This window comes from Maniola jurtina, chromosome 9, assembly GCF_905333055.1.
Source record: "Maniola jurtina chromosome 9, ilManJurt1.1, whole genome shotgun sequence".
Lineage (NCBI taxonomy): Eukaryota > Metazoa > Arthropoda > Insecta > Lepidoptera > Nymphalidae > Maniola > Maniola jurtina.
The window spans coordinates 1882398-1903106 of record NC_060037.1 but is presented as its reverse complement, the minus strand read 5'-3'; the positions used below and the strand labels follow the sequence as shown (position 1 = coordinate 1903106).

The 20709-nt window shown below is 35.8% G+C and overlaps 3 protein-coding genes across 5 annotated transcripts in view; 1 reads left to right on the top strand and 2 right to left on the bottom strand.

The window, feature by feature from the left end:
* The window catches only part of LOC123868397, a 228674-nt gene that overhangs the window by 24055 nt on the left and 183910 nt on the right, over positions 1-20709 (top strand). The window lies entirely within an intron of this gene.
* On the bottom strand, positions 3465-5547 carry LOC123868401. The gene is made up of 2 exons (XM_045910914.1): positions 4415-5547; positions 3465-3931 (listed from the first exon to the last, which is right to left on the bottom strand). The coding sequence occupies exons 1-2, from the start codon at positions 5231-5233 to the stop codon at positions 3527-3529; spliced, it is 1224 nt and encodes a 407-aa protein (XP_045766870.1). The 5' UTR covers positions 5234-5547; the 3' UTR covers positions 3465-3526.
* Positions 5615-8177, bottom strand: LOC123868400. Its single transcript, XM_045910913.1, has 2 exons — positions 7275-8177; positions 5615-6549 (listed from the first exon to the last, which is right to left on the bottom strand). The coding sequence occupies exons 1-2, from the start codon at positions 8118-8120 to the stop codon at positions 6130-6132; spliced, it is 1266 nt and encodes a 421-aa protein (XP_045766869.1). The 5' UTR covers positions 8121-8177; the 3' UTR covers positions 5615-6129.

The window sequence follows — 20709 nt, the reverse complement described above, 5'->3', positions numbered from 1 at the left end:
AGCCGTGCCGCCAAGCTATTTAGCGTTCCGGTATGATGCCGTGTAGAAACCAAAGGAGTATGATTTAGTAAAAACTACCATAGCCCTTCCAGGCTAGCCCGATTCCATGTTAGACTGCATCATCACTTACCGCCAGATGAAATTGCAGTCAAGGGCTAACTTGAAACTCAATTTAAAAAAAAACAATGTTGTAGTCACAGCTTTAGTGCTATAGGATCCAGAACGTTTACCGAGCGAGGTCAACGGGGTCTTTTTACGGTAAATTAAAAAATGCCAACTTGTGGTTAACCTCTTTTTGCATTTATTTGACTTTGTGTGTTCCGTGAATTCATACTAAACGATTCAATCCAACCAACCAACGATTTCATACTAGAGAAAACACTCTAATCTATAAAGCCGGCATTGTTTTAAACAAATATCTTAAATAAGTGTTTTAAATACCGTTTAAAGCAGCTAAATATTAAAAAAACTGTAAGTAAATAAATATGTTTAAAACAGTTTTTAAAGAGAATAATTTGTTCTTTAAAAAAAACATAGTTTTTCACCTTGTGTAGTATAAAACCTAAGTAGCTTGTGTAGTAAACCTAAGTACCTAAGTAGTTAGCTTTGGAAAAAGGCACCTAGTAGTCTTTCCAAAGGTAACTAAAAATAAATTTTACAAATAATGGTTCATCTCGCGATTAAAAAGTAATAAATTAAAGTTTTAATAATAATTTTAATACAATAGAATTACAGTTAATCCCACATAAATAACAATATGGAGGATGGAGGCTTTGTATAGCAGGCGGAACGTTTTAAATAGATAACATTTTCTCCAATCTAAACGTCAATCATGCTTAACGCGGCAAGGCAACGCGGCTGTGTTACTGGCAACGTTACTGTTTATTGACGAAAACAATAATACATGTGCGGGATTACAACCGGGTTCGCGTCAGGCAGGATACGGGATTATGCGCTTAGCCCGTACAATTAAAAAGAGACAATTTTAATGGCTAACACACAACCTATTGTGTCCACAAATAGACGGGTAAAAGCCAGATCCTATTATTGTCTACTAGCTGATGCCCGCGACTTCGTTCGCGTGGATTTAGGTTTTTTAAAAATCCCGTGGGAGCTCTTCGATTTTCCGGAAAAAAAGTAGCCTATGAGCTAATCCTGGGTATAATCTATCTCCATTCTAAATAGCCCAATCCGTCCAGTAGTTTTTGCGTGAAGGAGTAACAAACATACACACACGCATAAACACAAACTTTCGCCTTTATAATATTAGTGTGAAGTGTGACTATGGACTATGTCCAATTTAGTGACATCCTAGCTAGAAATATGTTTTGTTACAATATATTTTTAAACATAATCTATTAAAAACAGTGTGTTATTTTTAACTTGGACGGACGGGTTAGTAAAATACCATTTCCAATACATAAGAAAACTGTCTTTGGATCCATAAAAACATTGAAACTGACTAAAATCAAAATTTCATGATTCTAGGTCAACGGGAAGTAGGTAACCTATAGGTTTTCTTGATAGACCCGACAAACAGACAGACAATGACAACAAAGTAATCTTATAATAGTCCTTTTTTTCCTTTTGAGATACGGAACCCTAAAAAAAATTAAAAAACTAGCTGATTAATATTTCCCTATTAGATAGATATCTATCTAGGTTCTAGATGCTCGACGAGCAATCTTCATATTATAGAGTTTAGCATTAAATTTGCTTGAGTAAAGTTAAAAGTACCTATCAGATCCCACACCGCGTAATATCTTGTGTATGTGCATATTTAATACAAACTCATTTAAGTTTGGTAGTTTCCTCGAGCTCTGGTATCAGCATAATAATATTCATAAGAAAGTATGAGATACATTTCATGTTTCTATGCTTATTATTTTCTTCAGGCATGGATGGATCACCTATTGCTATGATCACCATCATTTCCTTCTAATCTATTACTGTGCATCCTTAAATGTATGATTTTTTTTTCAAAAAACCGACTTCCAAAACCACTACAAAGTAAAAGAATAATTTTTGTTTCTACACGTATATGTATGTGCTGCCATTCTGGAGATGGACATAGTTTTTATCGCGGGAAAAAAAGAGTTTTTAAAAAGCTCCTAACTTCGGGTAGTTGTGCTTGTGTGTGCATAAGTGCATGCCCGGTATTGAGCAACCAATCCCTCGAATGTGAAGCGGACGTCTTGACCACGAGGCTATCAAGTCTATCAACACGACTTGAAGTTATGCTCAGCTTAAATTCATTTTCTTATACTTCTGATAAAAATATCCGCTCAAATTATATTCGGTTAGGGGCTAGGGCAAACGAGCGGGTTGCATGTGCAAGATGGCTTGCGTGCTACAATCACGATAACTTAATATCTTCTAGGAATTTACTGTGTTCTTGGAAACGTAATTACTCCTACATCGAGTTTATCCTGCCAGGGTCGGTGTACTATGCCCTTATATTGAAAATACGTCTACATAGTTGGAGAATGTTACATAACTTTGAGAGTTAATAGAAAGGTGATTCAGTTTGTTTAAAGATTCCATTGGGACTTTTCGTTTCTAAGCGTGGGTGCACTAAAGGATTCTGACGTTATAAAGAGTACCTACCTACATACTAAATCCATGAATGTAATATATCTATTAATACGTTCATGAACAAAGGTCGTAGCTCACTTACACACACTCACTTACGACACAGCTCCCGTGCGTTATAAGGATAAACATTCAAATATTGGCTTGATGTCGTACTCACATACACTTTACAATGACAACATACATTTGCAATCAACGCGCAGCAAGCGAGCTTGCCGCTATTTAGTCACTCGGTGGTTGACGTCTCGCGTGCGTCGCATCTACAGCGTGCGGGCCACTCAAGCTAGTTGTAAACCCCCGTCCACACACTGTCCGTGTGGCATGGGAAGAAGCGCGGAACGGAGGCAGAGACGTAGTGTGGCCGCGTTACTCCCACGTTCCTCGTTCATGCCCATCGCTCCCTATTTCGTCGGTAAGTATGCAATAGCGCACACGCTGCCACAGTTTCGACGTCCATTGCGTTGCTAAGGCAAGCGACCTAGTGCGGCGCGTCGCGATTAATTGCGAGAGTAGAGCAGTGTGTGGACGCACAGTAACGCGTTCAGTAGGGTGACGCCTTACTACTAGCTGACATCGCATGGACGGCCAGCTTTCTACTAGCTGTCGGCGCGTGGACAATTACTAGCGGTCACTTCGATTTGAAGCGGAGCCGTGCGTGTTTTGTGTGGGAACGGTGTTGTGTAAATGAGTTACGACCTTAAATCTTAATTTTTATCAACGTGTATACATCTCAAATGCAGCGGTTTGAGCTGTATAAATACATTGATTTGTTGCAAGATGTGTTGCTATAAAAATTAAATCAAATCATTCTTTTTTTAAAACAAACGCTTACATAGTAAATCAAAATGAATATTTATTCATATTAATTAAGTTAATTATTTGTTGATATTAATTACCGTAAAAATATTATATAGAATGTAATAAATGTTCGTAATCACAAAATTCCCAACTCAATAAACTCATCAACGATACCTTGCATCCTATCATAGAATCGCTCATCAATTTTAATAGTCATCTCTAACAAGTTATCCTTTGCTAAATCGGGAACATCCTCCTTAATTAAAAACATAGGCAGCATATACAGGGTGTACATTAATGCATAATCCAAACTATCTTTAAAGCACTTTTCGAAGTCTTCACTCGAGAAGAGCGAGTCGATATCGAAGTAGTTGAGAAAGCTCGTTAAAGTTTTGAAGTAGACATCTCTGAGATAAAGTAAGTGTTGTTTTCTGAAGTTGCGGTCGCTCGCCGCGTATATAAAGTATATGAGGTCAATGACCGGACAGCCATAATAGATTTGCTGGTAGTCGATTGGTATGACTTCTGATACTCGTCCGTTCTGGGAAAGAAAGGATACAACATGTTTTGACTAACTTTATAAAAATATTACAATAAAACTTAATGCTAGCCTTAATTCATTGCTGTACAAATCAAGTCCGTGTGAAATGGCGCAAAGAATACTGGTGTCATTTCCGCGTTGGACAGCCAGGCTGATCCTTTGCGCAACAAACTAACTTTTGCTATTTGTTCGCGTAAAATTCGGGTTAAACTGTATCTAGGAGTTCTGGTAAACCGGTTTTCATAAAATGTAGGCTGTATAAGCCGGGACTCTTAAACATGCAGGTTTCTTCAGGTTTCTTCACGATATTTTAATTTACCGGTATAGCAAATGATATTCAATTGCTTAAAAATGCACAGATATAGACTACTTTTTAACTCGGATAATAATCGAAGGTTTCCTTTAGGATTAAAAAAAATCTAAACCCATACGGACGAAGTCGTGGGCGACATTAATGAAATTACAATATTACATATTACTTACTATTTCTTTCAGAAGAACGTTGTTCATTTTATAATCACCATGCACCAAACATTTTATCTTCGAGTGCAATCCGTTCATATATTTTGGATATTTTTCTAGAGAGATAGGAAAGAATTTTGCTATTTTATCCTTAGTGGCATCATCCATTCTTGCTGTAGAAGTGTCACACATTTTTTTAGCCAACTCATTCCAATAATCATCAAAAACAAATGACTGTTTTATCGTCTTTATTTTAGTTTCAAAGTATTCCGGGTTTCTATTTTGCAGAACAAAAGATAATGCATGAAATTTCGCCAGTTGTTTTATAGATAACTCTGCAAATTCCACTGACATTACGTCTAATCTTGGCATAGTCTTGTATCCTTTTTTGGTCAAATTATCCAAAATAATCACTTTACTATTCGTTTCGTTATAACTTTTAACCATTTTGAATCTTTCTCCTAGAGGAATTTTAGCTTTTACTTGCAACTCATCATATATTTTGCTAAGTTCTTTATAAACAAATGCTTCTCTTGCATAAACTTCTGGTATGGAATATACTCGAAAATCATCGTTGTAAATAATGTGCTTTAAAAATAAACTAGTTTCCTTATGGCCCTCAGAGTTATATCCAGTTACATTAATTTCATATAATTCACCTAAAAAATTGTTACCGCCGGTAAAAACTTTTCCTGCATCTATTTCATATGTACCATAACCTTGTTCGATAATGATTTTATTTATAGAATTCTGTAAATCATATGTAAACTCTTCACTGATAACAATTTTGGTTCGTTGATAATTATTTACGCTGCATTCACAACTCTGTTTACCTTCCATTTTTAAAGCACTAGTAAGTATGTTTTGTACTATTGTCTATCAGTACCTAATATTATAAGGTGTTGCATCTGTTAAATAACTAGTATATTCTTTAAATCTAATCTTCATAGATTAATCAAAACAAATATAGATGATTAGTTCTAGATAATATCACAGTATCACACTCCACACCACACGTCTTAAAGTCTATGGACACACTTTTGCTTTGACGTACAGTTGACGTTTTGGTTTGTTTATTGAATATCATTATGCAATAATTTAGATAAGATTTACTAAGCGATCCAATAAAACGATACTTTAATTAATATTGTTAAAACATTTTTTCCTGATATTATATTATTACATATTATCATTATTTTATTATTACAGGATTATGGCATATTTATAATCTGTATGTGTATGTATGCTCAGTTTATTTTATCTATTCATATTATAACTACACGAGTGGCCTTACTTGTATGTGACTCATGATTTCATGCTCGTTTATCGAACCGATAAAAATACTTTGTACTTTTTTCGACCACATAAAAACTTGTGAGTCAGACAGAGACGACTACATTATTTATGCTTCCCAATTTTATTATTACAATTGCAAACTTGGTAATTTTATTTTTACAATATTATATTTTATTGCATGACTCTACAACTACTTAAAACTTACTATGTACTTTACTTACTTTATACTTTAAACGCATATTTTTAAATAGCACAATATTCTCTATTTCATTTCTATTCATACTTTTTATATTTCAAACATTGCAGTGAAAAAAAATTTTTGATAAAAAACATGAAAGTATGTAAAACTTTTTATTTACTAATCATATTTTATAAAACTTAACTTAACCTAACTTACTTAACAGTTGAAAAACTATTAAAATTATTACTATTTACTAGAATTACTTTAATATTCCCCATTCCATATACTCTTCAACAACTTCAGTAACTCTCTCTTTGTATCTGTCATCCATTTTGAAAGGCACATCATTAACCGTATTTTTACCACAATATGGAACTTCTTGTTCTACTACTATAAATATTATAGGAGAAACATACAACGATACCATAAGCCCAAAATCTAACGAATCCTTAAAATCTTTTTCAAAGTCTTTCTTCGCATATATATCGTTTATATCTAAGTGAAAATACTTAAGAAATTCAGTCAATTTATTGTGATATAAATCTTTCAAGTTATTCATGTGAGCCTTTCTGAATTCACGGTCAGTTCCAGTGTAAAGAAAATAAAAAAAATCTACCAGTGGTGATCCGTAGAATAAAAATTGGTAGTCGATTAGTACGACCTCTTTTTCTTCGTCAGCCTGAAAATAAGGAATACATACTTTTATACTTTTATTTGGAATGCTTAATAATGATGCTTAGAGCTTGGCTTAGAGGTGACTATAATATTTACAGTGAATATTTTTAATACTTTGAGGAGATCCTTCCTCCACCTTCAGATCTTCCGATCTTAATTAAAATGAACTCTTACAACTAAACAACCGCAACCGTTCAAATAAAAAACAATTCTTGAAATCGGTTCACATTTGACGGAGTTAAGGAGTAATTTCGACAAAAAAAACCTGCCAAGTGCGAGTCAGACTCGCGCACACACATAAAAATAAATAAAAATCTGTTTTAGAATGTACAGGTAAAGCCCTTTCATATGATACCCCACTTGGTATAGTTAACTTACTTTGAAAATTAAAAAATATATTAATTTATTTAAAATGATGTTACCGCAAATTCGCAGTTTTCAGATTTATTCCTGTACTTGTGCTATAAGACCTACCAAACCTACCTGCCAAATTTCATGATTCTAGGTCTACGGGAAGTATCCTATAGGTATTCTTGACAGACACGACGGACGGACGGACGGACGAATAGACAGACAGACAGACAGACAACAAATTGATCCTATAAGGGTTCCTTTTTTATTTGAGGTAAGGAACCCTAAAAATAGGCGTTGAATATACTACAATTATAAGCCAGTCTTTCTGAAGGTAGTTCAAAATAGTACATAGAATAAATTGAAAAATCTACTTACGATTTCTTTGACCATGATATTACTTATCCTAAAATCTCCATGACACATGCATTTAACTGATCCAGTTTCACCTTTGGAGTATTTTGGAAATTTGTTATAAAATGAATGTTGTAGAAAATAATCTATTTTCTCTTTTGTGCCTCTATCGAAATGATTAGTTGTAATTTCAAACATTTTTTGTGCATAATTCTTCCACCCAATAATATCATCGAAAACCACTGAAGGTTCTAGTGATTTAATTTTCTTTTCAAAGTAATCTGGTCTTTTATGCTTTAGTACGAAAGTTAGTCCATGTAATTTGGCAAGCTGTGCGATTGATAGTTCAGCAAATTTTAAAGGCATTACATCCATTCGATTCAGAGTTTTGAATCCTTTTTTAGCAATGTTTTCAAGAAATATTGCTTCTGAAACGCATTCATAACTTTTCACAATTTTGAATCTCTCTCCTTCCGGTACATTTACATTATCTTGTAGTGTACTAAAAATATCAACCAATTCAGTATATACTAATACTTCACTTGAATAACAAGTTTCAACATTGACAATAGATTTTAAAATACCTTCGTCCGAAATGACTTGTTTAAGAAAAATGTGTATTTCTTTGGGTCCATCTTTCGTTTTACCTTTTATTTCAACCTCGTATAGATCCCCCAAGTAATTGCTGCCATTACTAGATATAAGTTTTTGGGATATTTCGTGCGATGTAAAACCTTCTTTTGCGACAATATTTTTTAATGACTGCTTGACACTGGGAAGGAACTTAACTTCGGAGGCTTCATCATTTGTACTGCCATTTTTTAATAAGCCTTTTGTTATGTTACTGCAAGATTTTTCTATGGCAGCCATTTGAGTAAATTAAAAAAACAATTATGATACGTTGTGTTCAAATTGTGATGCTCGCTGAAACACTACGAGAGTAATAATATTAATATAAACAATACGAAACATAATACCTAATATTGTAGATAATAAAAATTAAATTAAAAATTTAAAAAACCCCCGACACATAAACCTCTAAAAAGTAAAAAAATAATAGGTAAGTATGTATGGGCCCTTTAAGAATAGTATAAATAGTAAAGTTTTTATCCAAGCGCTCGTTGCGCCAGGGGACCGCTACCTATCATAAACTATGAAAGTCATCTGTTGTAGCAAGAATAGTTTTTGTTAACTTTAGCGGTCCCCCGACGCAACGAACGCTTGGATAAAAACTTTACTATTTATACTATTCTTAAAGGGCCCATACATACTTACCTATTATTTTTTTACTTTTTAGAGGTTTATGTGTCGGGGGTTTTTTAAATTTTTAATTTAATTTTTATTTCACGCTTTTTAAACTTTTATTCATAAATTACCGTTTATTTGTGCCATTCTAAAACCCAATTTCTATAATAATATAAATCCAATAAGGCAGCTAATATCTCTTCAAAAGTAACATCAATGTTATGTTAATTATACGTTCTATGAAATATTTTTGACCGAACATCACTATCTCAAGAATTATCTGAATGACTCACATAGTTTAACATGACCAAAACGAAATATCTGTTTCTAACATGTCGTTGCTTTAAAAATGTACCCATTTTACGTAGTCGTATAATAGTTCGCTTTTCAAGATATACCTACGATTAAATTGAAATCGACTTTCACCCGATGAAATAAGGAATAAAGTGGCTTGTATTTCATTTTGTTTGTTATTGCATGTAAAATTTTTATTTGACATAACTTTCAAAAACCGGTCAAGTGCGAGTCTGCCTCACACATGAAGAGTTCCGTACAAGTTTTTTTTTATGTAATGACAATTCAGTTGTCGGATTTTTCTGTTTACTTGGGCCAGAGGAGTAGAGTGCTTGGCCTATAACATATTGCTACCTGCCTTTCATGATTCTACGTAAACGGGAAGTACCCAATTTATAAGTTTTGATTCTCTTGAAAGATGACACACAGACAGACAACGAAGTGGTGAAGGAAAACATCGTCAGGAAACCTGCATGCTTAAGAGTTGGCCATAATGCTCCCTCAAAGGTGCATGAGGTGTGCCAATACGTGATTGGCCAATTTGGTAGCTTCTCATTCTGAGAGGAGACTTGTGCTCAGTAGTAAGCCGGCGATGGGTTGATCCTGATGATGATGAATTTTTAACGTATTTTGTCAAAATAAATAAGCTGAGTTCAAGCAGATATAATATAAAGAAGGTGCGCCTAATGCATCATCCAAACCTGCGCGACAAAGCGACTATGATGCGGGAACCTCAGCCGCGCGGAGGGTCATCGCCTCCTACGATATTACTATACGATATTACGATATTACTAAAACAGTCGAGGCTACATCTTTTTTTTTTCTACAGATACCTACTGAACCCTAAAAATAGTTTGACTATGGTTTGGGTTTGGGTTGATTGTTCGTGGCCTTTGGTTGACTGTTGGATATTATAATTGAATTGATGTTTTCTCGTTTAACTGTGATTATAATATTTTATAAATTAGAAACTCCGCGCCTACGATCCAAAGTATCGGAGTTTTCCAAAACATTATTTTCAAATAAATAATTATGTATCTAAGCAACGTCCATCTTGACAGCTTGACATTTGCCAATTGACATAATATTATGAACCTCTGTTACAATAGTGAAAGATCCCAGGGCCACCAGCCGTCACGTATTTTCTGACGAACGAAATGTGGACGATTGAGTAGTGTTAGTATATACTAAGAACGCATGCCTACAGACCTGCTAGCTTGCTTAGACGGCCAATTTTCAGGTATCAGGTAATCAAGGTACATAAAAACATTACTTACCTCACGTGAGTTCTCCAATTTTTTTAATTTTTAGCTGTTTTTTTTTAATATTAATAATTAATTGACATAAGTAAACTATAAGAGAGTGAGAGAGAAGTCAATATATCCTAATACATGTCTTACTCAGTCTCATGCGCGTAGATAATGATGCCCTCGCGCTCAAACCCACAGAGGCATTAAAATTGAATTTAGGGGATGATTGGCCCTCTGGATCGGTCTGTCTTCTTGTAAAAGGTTTTAAAATAGTTGTCTGGTGGACATATATAAAAATGGAGCATCAGAATTTACGTGCAGTTAAGTAATTACTTATTCTGGGAGCTTTAAAGCGTCTGCAAAGCAATACGGCCGACGCGGGAAGTGTCTGGGAGTATTGGCGACATATTTTTAAGGATATTGCCTAAAATATACGTAAAAATCAGTTTGGACAATTTACGTGAGGTAAGTAATGGTTTTATGTACCTTGATTATCAGATACCTGAAAATTGGCCGTCTAAGCAAGCTAGCACGTAGGCTAGGCATGCTTTCTTAGTACTTACTAACACTACTCAATCGTACATATTTCCTGTGTCAGAAAATACGTAACCTCTGGTGGTCCTGGGATAAAAGTAATAAGAAAACCAGAAAAGAGCTGATAACTTCCAAACGGCTGAACCAATTTTTTTGGATTATAGCTAAGAACACTCTCGATCAAGCCACCTTTCAAACAAAAAAAACTAAATTAAAATCGGTCCATTCGTTTAGGCGCTACGAGGTCACAGACAGATACACAGATACACAGATACACAGATACACAGATACACAGATACACAGATACACAGATACACAGATACACAGATACACAGATACACAGATACACACGTCAAACTTATAACACCCCTCTTTTTGGGTCGGGGGTTAAAAAGAATTGATAATAATGATTAGGTAACAAATAACAATGTTAACATAAGGGTATTTTCACATGCATATGGTTGCTAAAGGCTCGTCGCTGTGCCGTGCTAGCTCTTTCACGTGCTGTTTACGCACGGTCCACGGTCGCCCGGTAGCGATGGCCGAAGTATTGTCAAGGTACCAGATTGAAGACGCCTTTGTTTATTAGGAAATGGGACTAAATAGGTATACCAGCCTTACTCCTCTTGAACCAACGCCTTCAGCGTCAACTTCGTTACATACATACTTGACAGAAATATTGAATGCATCCATTCAATGTTATATAAAAATCTATAAAAGTTTATATATAGATTCCATATAGTAAGTCGCTCTCGTACTAGTGAAATTAACATATTATTTACGTCAATTTAAATGAGACGTTCTGCAGCAAACCTCCGCTCCTGTGATGTAAGGTCGAGTGACCTTCCCGTCTCTCACTGTGCCGTGTTACTCTCGTGTTTATGTGAACGATTCTTTACAAGTTATCTAATACATAACTGTAAAGGCGGTTGCCGCTTCGAAATCGTGTTTGTCGCGGATTAGGATGGACGACATGCGGTTACGGCACGGTCGCCGTGCGTTGTGAAAGCTGTCCTAATTGACCGTGCGCATGTGGAAAGGGCCTAACTTTGAATAATTTATGCCTTGTAGGTATGTCATTAGGCGTATATTTGCCTGCATGCAGATTACTTGCAAAGATAAGTGTTTTTTCATACAAACATATCAAACGATTGCGGTGGATTATGTAACCATACGCAATTTAAGCCTTCACACATTTGCATTGGTCGGCACTCGTCAAATGCACTGGGCCACTATGTGGCTGAAAGAATCCATCAAAATCATCATGGTCAGTCCATCACCGGCTCACTACTGAGAACGGGTCTTTCGTGAGAATGAAAATGGTTTGTCCTTAGACCACAACGCTAGCCAAGTAAGGATTGCCAGACTTCATATACCTTTAAGAACATTGTGGAATACTTTCAGGCATGCAGATTTCCTCAAGATGTTTTTTTTCAGCATTAAAGCAAGTGATATTTAATTACAAGCTTGTATAATGTGCTATTTATTTATTCACTAGTTAAATATGAGTCCGGGTGGTAGCAGAGGGTGCAACTATAACTAATTCCATCCTAATTGATTTGTTAAAAAAATATTTTACTAATAAATGCATATCAGTAAAATGTATGTAGGTAGTAAGTATAGTGCGTTTCATCGAATAGTACCTATGGCGTTATGTTGGCTCCCCTGTCTGTTCAAGTCATTGGCACCATATTTGCATAAGAAGACGCAGATTTTGTTTATTTTCATTTGATTTTCGTGAATGTATGAAATGAAAATCAAATGAAAATAAACAAAATCTGTGTCTTCTCAAGCCAATAGGGTGCCAATGACCACCCAACAGACAGGGGAGCCAACATAACGCCATAGGTACTATTCGATGAAACGCACTATACCTATGTATGCCCGTGCGGTTCAGCCTGTAATGTGCGAGCAGCATTAGACTATGCTAAATTTTTTCTGCGATGTTCACTCATACGTAATTAAGATACATGACATGATAATTTTAGACAAAGAAAAAAATAAAGGTTCAGTTATTGTGACCCCAAGTTCCCAAACAAAGAATGTTTTGATAAACAATATAGTATACTAATTCAATATTTGGTTTTGGGTCGACGTCCTACACCAAATACCCAAACTTCAGGTTTGCACCTCATTAGTCTACGAGCTAGAGACCTGTGACGCACGGACAGACAGATAGACAGACAGCAGACTGACATAAATAGGTTTTTTTACCCTTTGGCTACGGAAAAAATGAAACCCTAAAAAGGAAAATTTATTCTGGTTGTGGAAGTTAGAAAGCACTTTAGCAAACAGTTAAAAATCTATCTCAGAGATAAAGCCTTCCTCTGCATTAGGCCTTATGCAAATAAATTGGTATTACATAAGCCTTTTTTGTTAGTGTAATCCATGAATTTCGTAAACATCCAATTTAGGGAAAGCGGCTTCTGGGAGTACTTGTTGTTGAAAGAAAATGAGTTATTTTCCGTTTCATTGTAATTTCGGCTTTTCGAATTCGATCAAATCAGAGTATCAAGTACGTGCTCTATTTAAAGGACCATACATAGGCCCTCGAAACACGGGCAACTTTGACCAGTTTTTTTATAAAAGAAAAGTTCGCTTTTTCAGAAAATCTGAATCCCAGACTAAGTCAGGGGAAAAAGATCGTCGAAAAAGCTAAGTAATATCTATTTGGTGAATCTTTATTGTTCTGTGAGGTTTTGCAGTTCTATCGCCAAACGGAAAAAAAACCGGCCAAGTGCGAGTCAGACTCGCGCACTGAGGGTTCCGTACTCGGGTATTTTTCCCAAAATTTTGAACGATAAATTAAAAACTACTTATTATACGTAAAAATAAATAAAAATCTGTTTTAGGATGTACTGCAGGTAAAGCCCTTTCATTTGATACCCCACTTAGTATAGTTATCTTATTTCGAAAATTGAAACACATTTTAATTTTTTTTTAAATGATGTCACCACAAATTCACGGTTTTCAGATTTATTCCTGTACATGTGCTGCAAGACCTACCAACCTACCAAATTTCATGATTCTAGGTCAACGGGAAGTACCCTATAGGTTTCTTGACAGACACGATGGACAGACAGACAGACAACAAAGTGATTCTATAAGGGTTCCGTTTTTCCTTTTGAGCTACGGAACCCCTAAAAAGGAAAAAGTCGGTTTTCTCGTTTCATTTCGCGGTCGGTCCCAATCTAAGTAACGCTAGAGAAAACAGACCGCCCTTTGTTTGAGAGCAAATATATATGTACGCTATTATAGACAACGGACAATATAGTGGCCCATTTGTTAAGTGGGCCGCTCTCACACCGTTTTGTAACAAAAATCTCTACTCTTCAAAATTGCTTTCTCCATTGCCCGCTGAGTGCTTTCGAGCTTTCTTATGAGGCCCATAGCTACGTCTCGGATCTTGGTCTTCAACAGAGAAAGAGATGCTTGGAGTTCCTCTGCATAATTAAATTAGAAACGGGGAGATCCGTACAATAACCAATGTAAACAGGTTGCAAAGCTGAAGTGCCAATGGGCAGGGCACATAGTTCGAGAATATGATAGAAACTTAGGTCGGAAACATACATCGCGTGGATTTGACCTGCAGCTCGCTCCAGTAATACGCGGGACTCCAATTACCTTTATACACGGCATAATTATTGTAAAACAAATCTTTGAAAAGAGTAACCGCCGAGTTTCTTGCTGGTTCTTCTCGGTAGGAAAGACATTCCGAACCAGTGGTAGATGCTCTTGACGATTCAAAAGTACTTGTAAAAGTCTAATTGAATAAAAATATTTTGAATTTTGAATACGTTAGGGATGCTAGGTTCTAGAATGCTGAGTAATTACGAGAAAGTGCAGCATTGGAACACCCCCCTTCCCCCTTCCACTAGGTAGGCAGAGGACATCAAACTAGTCGGAGGGAGCTGCTGGATTCAGGCGGCGCAAGACCGTGGCGCGTGGAAATGAACTAGATTCGGCGGCTAACCTTTCTCGAAATTGGATTTAAGTACTTAGTTTAATATGCTACAAAGGTTCGAAAATTTCGATATAACAGCGTAAACGCGGACTTTACCGCCGCCTAACCTTGGTTCAATCGACCAACTACACTAACATTACGACAGTTCGCCATTTTGTTCAAAATTGTGCGTCGATTCGCCAATACAAAGTTATGGTCCTTGTCCTACAAGGGAATACATAATAGTAGGTACCTTTAATGAACAGAAGACTCACGCTATGGACGTAGAGATAAGGTAAACGATTTTATATCGGTGAAAAGATGAAAAAGTGTCCAGCTTAAGAGTTTTACAAGTGTAAATTAAAAATTTATAACACTCCCGATAAGTGAAGGTTACAGTAACTAGATAAGAGCTGATAACTTTCAAACGGCTGAAACGACTTTCTTGGATTATAGCTAAGAACACTGTCGATCAAGTCACCTTTCAAACAAAAAAACTAAATTAAAATCGGTGCATTAGTTTAGGAGCTACGATGCCACAGACAGATACACAGATACACACGTCAAACTTATAACATCCCTCTTTTTGGGTCGGGGGCTAAAAACGAAACGTACTTTTGACATGACAGTTTATACATAAAGCTAAAATGGCGAGTGAGATTTCTAAACACTATCATACATGCGGATGAAGTCGCGGGCATCATCTATGTATATTATAACTCAATATGTACAAGTGTAAATTAAAAATTTATAACACCCCCGACAAGTGAAGGTCACAGTAACTAGAAAATACCCAAAATACCTGATAACTTTCAAACGGCTGAACCGATTTTCTTGGACTATTCCGCACCTACGATTCAAAGTATCTGAGTTTTCCAAAACATCATTTTCAAATAAATAATTATGTATCTAGACAACGTCCATTTTGACAGCTTGACATTTGTCAATTGACATAATATTATGAACCTAACGGTTATCTAACCTTCTTTTCTACAAGAAAACTAGAAAAGAGCTGATAACTCTTAAACGGCTGCACCAATTTTTTTGCATTATAGCTAAGAACACTCTCGATCAAGCTACCTTTCAAACAAAAAAAACTAAATTAAAATCGGTTCATTCGTTTAGGCGCTACGATGTCACAGACAGATACACAGATACACAGGTACACAGATACACAGACACACAGATACACAGATACACACGTCAAACTTATAACACCCCTCTTTTTGGGTCGGGGGTTAAAAACATACCTAAGCGAAAAGAAAGCAAAAGAAAGAGCGCAATACAATGATATCGCAGGGGAAATCTTACCCAAATATAAAAACATCGTAAAACAGACTCAAACGTAATATTAAGCATTACTTTTTATCACCACGATAATGTGAATTCGGATTACGCAGCGGGAGTTCTTTAAATTGGACAACCCTGACTTGAGTTCTCGTGAATATTTTTAACCCCCGACCCAAAAAGAGGGGTGTTATAAGTTTGACGTGTGTATCTAGGTATCTGTCTGTGGCATCGTAGCTCCGAACTAATGAACCGATTTTAATTTAGTTTTTTTTTGTTTGAAAGGTGGCTTGATCGAGGGTGTTCTTAGCTATATAGGTAAAGAAGAAAAAAGAAGAAGAAGAGAAGAAAGAAAATCGGTTCAGCCGTTTGAAAGTTATCAGCTCTTTTCTAGTTACTGTGTCACCTTCATTTGTCGGGGGTGTTATTTTTTAATTTACACTTGTTCGACCTATCATTTTTTCTTTTCAAAATTAAAATAAAACCAGCCAAGTGCAAGTTGGACTCGCACACGTAGTTGTTTAAAAAACGTAATTTAATTTTCAAATAAACTGAAAATATTACAATAATACGTAAATTATACTCGCGCCTCGTCCTCGAGATTAGCAGGTTCTTGATGTTATAACACAGGTAGTTACGCCTAGATGTCACCACTCTGCACTTAGTTGAGAAAAAAGTATTAATTAAATTTTTATTTTTCTTGTTGTGGGTAGGTATCGTCCATTTGCATTCTCGGTCGATTGTCGTCCATCATTCGCGTTCTAGTGCTCAACCACTCAACATCTTTTAAGCGTTTTCGCACTGTTCGGTATAAAAATGTCCAAATGTAAAGGATCTAGGACCATTATTATAAGAATAAAATACGAAAGTTAGAACTTAAAATTCGTAAACGGAAGATAAGTGTTTCGGAGAGTGTATTGCTGTGTAATGTGTATAAATGTGTATCGTGTAACTTGCAAGCTGTTGCTGTAGTAGAAGACGAATTTGGAGCAGGTATTTACATATTTTTGTTTTAAAGTGATATATAATATCGTCTCTTTTGCTCGCACGTGTTTACGTACTGAATATTTAAATGCAACCTGAACAGTCATTGGGGCTGCTTCGACGCATTAAATTATGATCTCTCGGGCCTGTACGTATTTACGTACTAAATATTTAAATGCAACCTAAACAGTCATTGAAGCTGCTTCGACGCATTATAATATGATCTCTCTGGCCTGTACGTGTTTACGTACTGAATATTTAAATGCAACCTGAACAGTCATTGGGGCTGCTTCGACGCATTAAAACATGATTTCTCTGGCCTTTACGTGTTTACGCACTAAATATTTAAATGCACCTGAACAGTCATTGGGGCTGCTTCGACGCATTGAAATATGATCTCTCTGGCCTATACGTATTTACGTACTGAATAATTAAATGCAACCTGAACAGTCATTGGGGCTGTTTCAACGCATTAGAATACGAATGGCAGTCCTTCCGCTGGGGATTTTAACCTTACCTAATAAAACTGACAAATTTATAAGGTACCCTGACTTATTAATAATAATTAATATACTATAAACGTATATTTTCTGTTTAAGGAATAATAAATTACGAAAATTTGTCAGGGACTTCTTAAGGTCCACATTATAAATAAGTTATTTAGCTTATAAACTTTGAAATGATTAATATCATATCTATGATAAATTTCTTATACGCTCGCAATGCGACCAGATGACTTGCTAATTCTTTGTTTAAAGAATAATAAATTATGAAAATTTGTCAGGGGCCTCTTGAGGGTCCACCTTATAGGTAAATTATTTAGCTTACAAACCTTGAAAATATCATATCTATGATAAATTTCTTATACGCCCGCAATGCAATCATATGACTTGCTAATTCTTTGTTTAAAGAATAATAAATTACGAAAATTTGTCAGGGGCCTCTTGAGGGCCCACCTTATAGTTAAATTATTTAGCTTACAGATGACTTGCTATTTCTTTGTTTAAAGAATAATAAATTACGAAAATTTCTCAGGGGCCTCCTAAGGGTCCACCTTATAAGTAAATTATTTAGGTTACAAATTTTTAAAATATATCTATGATAAATTTCGGATACGCTCGCAATGTGAATAGAAGATTTGCTACTAGAATGACAAACTGAAGACAACACAGCTCAGATTTTTAACAACAACTTTGTGCCTCCACCAGGCCCTAGCAATGACACAGATCTTCCCCCGAAGACCCTTTTGCTCATGATACAAATGTCTTGATCTGGACATGGAGATTTTAGAGATATTATTAAGTACATATTGTCCAGTAGAAATGTTTCACCTTACATAATCAGGCATGTAAAATTTGTACAAAGTCATTCATATTTAAGTTACAAAGTCATTCATATTAAAAATTAATATTTAAACTATTCTTTGAATTTCAAAAATTTATCATATAATTTTTAAATTGTGTAGAAACACCTTTCTATTAGCCACCGTTTAAACCTTAATTGAAATAAGTTTAATGTAAGTTTTCTAAACGCCTTTGGTATTTGATTGAAAACTATGATCGATTTTACTGCGCAGTGATGATCCTACCTGTAACTAATAATAAATACGGGCCAGAAATACGCAACGAATTTGCAAATCGTTTATTACATGTTGTAAGAGACGGTCCTAATAAGGAAGACCGTAAAAACTTAATTAAACTAAAATGGGTATTTCGTACCTATTGCCAAATTGTACTCAACTAGACGAATTATGAAGGACTGACATCGAGAAATTTAAAATGCAAGGCCCGTAGGCCGCCAGCGGGGCCACCAAGGAACCGTGAGCTTGCCGCGCCGCGCGCTTCATACCACCCCGCCGCCGCGGCCGCCGCCGCGCCGCCCGGCGCACTACCCACCGCTGCACAGTGGGACGGATCGTGCGCCGCCGCCGCGCCGCACGCGCACTCATCAAAGACGTCGTCGCGGGGCTACCAGGCAACGGATTCCCGTCGCCACTATTACATGCAGCTAAGTATGCATGACTTTTATCTAAATTTTATCAACTGTGGGCTCGCTACAACGATAATAGTACTATACTGACTATTGGTACTATCCTGGTTAAAAGGGTATAAAATGCCATTTATATCACCTGTTGTACAACAGATACTTCCTGCTAGCGGCTAGCCCAACTTACTCGGCTATTGAAAGACCTCATTACTAGCTACCTACTCAATTTTGGAGCCATATCAAAATGTTTCTTCATTTTAGAGTGTTTCTCAATTTGTCTCCATGGACTTAAGTATAATATAATACATAATGTAAATATAATATTTTTTTTTTTCAAGTATTTTCCTGGTACCAGAATCTTGTGGCAAGATGCGATTCATTTTGAATCTAAGAAATCTTAATAAAATTGTTAAAACGGATCATTTTGAACTAGAGGATTTAAGAACAACATTAAAAATTATAACATAATATGTTTGTCAAATGGCGTCAATTTACTTAAAAGACGAGTATTTTTTAGTTAAAATACATGAAGAATCACGAAAATATTTAAGATTCTTTTTTGAGAGTAAATTATTCGAATTTAAGGTCTTGCTATTTGGGCTAAGCACGGCCGCATACGTATTTACTAAAATATGTAAACCTAAAGCTGAATTATTGCGCTCCGCGGGTCTTCTTTCTACCGTCTATTTAGACGATTGACTGACAGTATTGTTGGGTTCTTCCCGTTCAGAATGTTTAACTAACATAGATCTAACCAAAAGACTATTAGTGTCATTTGGTTTCATTACCAATGAAGTAAAGAGTCTTTCTTTTTGACCAAATGTAAATTTTTAGATATGATCATAGATTCAGACAGTTTTCAAATTGGCTTACCAACAGAATAAAAGATTGCGTATAAAAGCGCATCTTTAAATTTTCTAAAAATTTAAGTGTTGCAAAATTAGAACTTTTGCTCAGCTATTAGGCTTATTAGTTTCTCCTTGTCCGACCATCGAATACGGATGGTTGCACACTAAGGAAATGGAAAAATATAAACTTCTCAACTTGAAAGGTCATGATGATTACAACAATTTAATGAATTTACCCTTCAACATGTTTTCGACTGGATATATAAAAATAAAAAAAGAAACGAAAGTTCTGTTCATCGAATTAGTCTATTTTGATTTTTGAATTGAATTGATGTCTACCTACCAAGTTGAGATATTTTCTGACGCCTCAACGATGGGGTGGAGGGCCGCATGTGAAGGTAGGTCTGCAAGTGGATCGTGGTCGAATAATGAACGACAACAACATAAGAATTATTTAGAGCTGCTTGCTGCAATTATTGCTTTAATTATTTTTGCAAAAAACCTTTTTTAACTGCCAAATATTGCTACATGTTGACAATTCAAGGGCAGAGAATACATAAATAAAATGAGTGGTATACGGTACCCTCATCTCACAATAATTACTCGTGATGGATGGGAGTAGTGCCTTCTCGTTTTCGCATCTTACATTAAATCTAATGACAATACAATTGCAGACTATGAATCACGTAGAACTCACCCAGTCATAGAATGGGAGCTGTCTGATTGGGAGTTTTGACGCAGACATTCGCTATAGACTCATTTACAGTTTCATGGTCAGATTATAGTTATACGCGTTTCCGCTTATGTCAGTGATACTTAAGACGCTTAGAAAAATAATTACAGACAAAGCACGCGGTATCATGGTTGTACTCCTTTTGGCCTACACAGCCATGGTACCCCTTGTTAAGATACCTCTTATTTCGGATACTGTGACTTTTTTCCCTAAAAGCCATGCCTTATAATTCTCTCATTGTAGCTCCTGCCGAATGCACGACTCTATTACCCTGGTGGCATTATCCGGGTATTATCCGAGATGCATTTTCAAGAAAAAACATATCAGAATTATCTCTTGAAATAATGTTGACATC